Below are 3,691 nucleotides of genomic sequence, written 5' to 3' on the forward strand. Positions count from 1 at the left end.
CAACTCATACGTAATATTGGCATGCGATACCTCGAAGATATCTGCTTCAATTGAGGGGGAGACTATACAACTGTACTCTTTTCCTTAGTCTTGATTTTTATCCCATTGGGTTTTTCCAAACAAGGTTTCTAACGAGACAGGATGCATATGATAAAGAGGTATGCATTCAAGGGGGAGTATTATATATAATATGTATATTTGAATGTATACACCTCTTGATATTCATTTTTAATACCATCATGTATTTCATTTGTAGATGGATTTTTAGAGAGAATAAGAAAGTGATTTGGAGAAATACATATATTATTTTCATTATATTTTATTAGGAGTGATAAGCTAATAAATTTAAAATTTCTCTATGTTTATAACATTAACATGATAATTAAAAGCCTTAGACCAGAATATCTAAGTAGACAGATTCTTATTGAAATTTGGAAAGAAGGAAAGTTGAGTATAGAAATGGCAAAAAAGGCCAACCAAAGAAAGCAAAACAACCTCTGATATTATTCCTCTCCCAACATTAAGTGGTGGGGTTGGTAAACAACAATACAAATGTGAGTTTTTTTATGACATTTACAGTAAAAAGAATCAAGGAAACAACTATCTCAGGAACAAGAAACAGAGACAGAATGGGGAAATTCCATGCTAACCATGTGCATTTTTTATTCAAATAAGTTGTTAATTCTTGAATTAACGTATAATAAAAATATTATGTGTAATTTAATGTCTGATAGTTTATGTAGATATAAATTCATATAAACGGCATCATCAAATCCGACACTCAGATAATCATATGGGGTTAGGATATTTTCTTAAAGTGAAAAAAATCTGAAAAAGTTTCTGAAAACAAGAATCAGAGACATATATGCAATCAAGATAAACATTAATGTCATCATTGAATGTGGTTATCGACTATTGGTATAATCCCACTCACACCATCACACAGAATTTAATATTCCATCCAAAGACAGAAAAGCACTGCTCAGATAGAAAGCTTCCACGCATAAAGATCATATTTTTTTTTCCTTTTTCTTCTTCTTCTTCTTCTGCTTCCTTTTAGAGAGTGGAGGGTTGGAGATAAATGCTGACCCGTAAGATGTAGCTATCACTGAAACGGAGAGATATATGGGGATGAGGAAGGTTTTTGTTGTGTGAATTCTGCTGTTTCATTCATCTGCTCTGTCTTATGGTAAGTGTGCTTCTGTCGTTTCCTGTGCCATTAGCTCTGTTCTTTTCCTTTCTCATGCTTTTCTTGAAAGGTCTTGTTCTGCCCTTTTCTTCTTAGTGGGTGGGGTGGGGTGCTGAGTTTTAAGTTTGTTCCTTCTGGCTGTGATTTTTTTCTGTGCTAATCAGATGTTTGAGGGGTTGACAAATCTTTATAATTCTTGAATTCTGTATGTATGTTGTTTACATGGTTGGATATGTCCTCTTTCATATACATATGTGTGTGTGTTCTGTGGGTTGGGGAGGTGTTGTTTTCACCATTGTCTGATTTCATCTTTCATAAGAATGATTGGAACAAATACTGATAAAAATGGCTTTTGTTGGTGATGGTGTTTCTCTCCGTTACTCCTATTTCATTAGAAGCTGTCATGGCCTTAAGTCTTAACTAGCATTTTCTGGACAGTATCTCCAGCCTCATGATGCTGTTTTGATGAGAGGGGACACAGATGAGAAAGTTTAGTACTTTCATAGGATGTCAACGAGAAGAGCTTAACTTATGTCCTAAAGGGTTCCTGCCGGAATCATTGGTTGTTGATCTTTGGATTGAATCTGAATCCTCATTGCTGCCCGGAGCAGATGCATTGATTTAGAGTTGAGTTCTTCGGGTGGTTGAGTTGCTAAATTAGTCGTTTTGCGTTTTCTTGATTCCCTAGTTTGTGAAGTTAATAGATTTGGGAGTTGTCTTCTTCTTGATAATGAACCATGACGAGAAATTCCAGCAGCGGTGGGAGTTCAGGAGGAAGGGGGATGAGGGAGACTCTTCAACCGATGATTCAAAAACAAGTGGTGAGCGAGTTGACAAGAAGCATAATCTAGTTAACGACTTAGTTTTGCCCGAAAATGATGAAATAAGTGATGCTCCTGTACGTCTTCAGCACAGTAATCCTGATACTAATAACAGTGTCCACTTCCAATCTGCGGAAGCTGCCCCAAAGAAAGTCGAATCAAGCAAGAAAAAGAACACTCAGCCGAAGAAACCAAAGAAACTTCCAGTAGTCAAGAAGAATATAAAGAATAAGAAAAGTCTCAGCCTCAATGCCAAAGAGACGGCAATGTTGGATGATCTCAAGGCATTCTCTGCATCTTTAATACATGAACTTGAAGTTGCTCGAGAAGGCGTGTCACAACAGATGTGGCAAGAGATGAGAAAGTTAGTCGCGTCTAGGCCAACTCCAGCGCCGGTAAAGAAGAAAGGCAGATCTTCTCAGAAGAAGAAAGTGCAGCAGCCTCAGAACAGAATCCAGCCCGATGTGAAAACTCAGAAACGGTCCAGGCAATCATCAAAGACGAGCAAGAAAAGCAATCTGACATCTGATGTAAACAACTTTTCTAAAGCTGTTGAATCAAATGAACCCCACAAAGGTGATGAAACTAAACCGCTACCTACAAAGACTCAAATAGTTTTATCCACCGATTCTGATCCAGTAGCTTCTGCACCGTTCTTGACTCTACCTGCTGTCTTACCAAAACCACAACTTCAAAATCAAAGGAACGGTATCTCTTTGAACGATCATATCAATGCAAGCATGCCAAGGAATGTTTTAGGCTCAGAGACAGAAGTTGGAAAATTGATGGATGCAAGAAATAGTTATCATGGATTTCCTGCATTCCAGCCTGCAGAAAAACATGGAAATTTTCCTCAGATTAGCTGCAGAACTGTGGGGTTCCTTGCTCAAAACAGCTCTCAAACAGCAACTTCAGGTATTGGATTTCCGGTTCCACTTCATCAGGGGCTGGGAATTAGTTCGAATATATCAAGCCAAACTTACCCCGAAAACTCATTCAGGGATAAAACCAAAGTAGGTCTGGGGAGGAGTACCGGAGCTTTGATGTTCCCTGGTGGAATTCCAGCACTACCGCAATATGTTTTCACCAACAGCATTAGCAGTACCGTGCACCATAAAACCGATGGTGAATTTGCATCATCGAGAAATAAACAGCAAGTAGATACAGACAACTATTGACTGCAGCTGAATATATACCTTGTCGTCCATCGGTAATCCGTTCGGTTTTCTTGAATTCTTTCCTAGTCAAGATAGAAAAAATTTGTCTGAAATATGCTGCTGATAGGCAAATTTGGTGGTAAGAACAAGTATCCAAAAATCATCTTTATGAAACATTCAGCTTTACAATGAGCAATCAAAGTTCAAGTTGATTTACTTCTTGTTGAGATGTTTCCTCTTGTTCATCTGCATGGTTATGCTTCATGTGCATGGTTTGAGTCACACAAATGCTTTATCACTTGCATGGCTCACATGGACTGTATCTATATATTATAATCAACCACTGTGTTTGGTTTTGTTTTTTGAGTGTTCTGTTTTGTGTTTTAGAAATAGACACAGAAACGAAGTGTACGTTGGAGATAGATAGTATGTTTGAATTTGTGTTATGAGATAATTTAAAATATTTTACAATAACTGGTGTAGATTTTATGTTGGGATTTAGGAGACAAAAATTACTATTCATT

The 3,691-nt window shown here is 37.4% G+C and overlaps 1 protein-coding gene across 3 annotated transcripts; it reads left to right on the forward strand.

The window, feature by feature from the left end:
- The first annotated feature begins 839 nt into the window (after positions 1-839).
- On the forward strand, positions 840-3,383 carry LOC105157957 (uncharacterized). Of its 3 annotated transcripts, none has more exons than XM_088878110.1 (2): positions 840-1,189; positions 1,585-3,383. In XM_088878110.1, exon 2 carries the CDS (start codon positions 1,920-1,922, stop codon positions 3,186-3,188), a length of 1,269 nt encoding a protein of 422 aa, XP_088734236.1. In that variant the 5' UTR covers positions 840-1,189; positions 1,585-1,919; the 3' UTR covers positions 3,189-3,383. The 3 variants fall into 3 exon arrangements, with proteins under 3 accessions (XP_088734236.1, XP_088734238.1, XP_011072820.1); XM_088878112.1 differs by having other exon boundaries at positions 1,588-3,383; XM_011074518.3 differs by having other exon boundaries at positions 1,628-3,383.
- The last annotated feature ends 308 nt before the right edge of the window (positions 3,384-3,691 follow it).

The sequence above is a fragment of the Sesamum indicum genome, linkage group LG1 (genome assembly GCF_026168435.1).
Source record: "Sesamum indicum cultivar Baizhima isolate 11 linkage group LG1, ASM2616843v1, whole genome shotgun sequence".
Classification (NCBI taxonomy): domain Eukaryota; kingdom Viridiplantae; phylum Streptophyta; class Magnoliopsida; order Lamiales; family Pedaliaceae; genus Sesamum; species Sesamum indicum.

Excerpts from the sequence above, each read along its gene's own strand:
- LOC105157957 (XM_088878110.1), top strand. The coding sequence starts at position 1,920 with ATGAACCATGACGAGAAATTCCAGCAGCGGTGGGAGTTCAGGAGGAAG.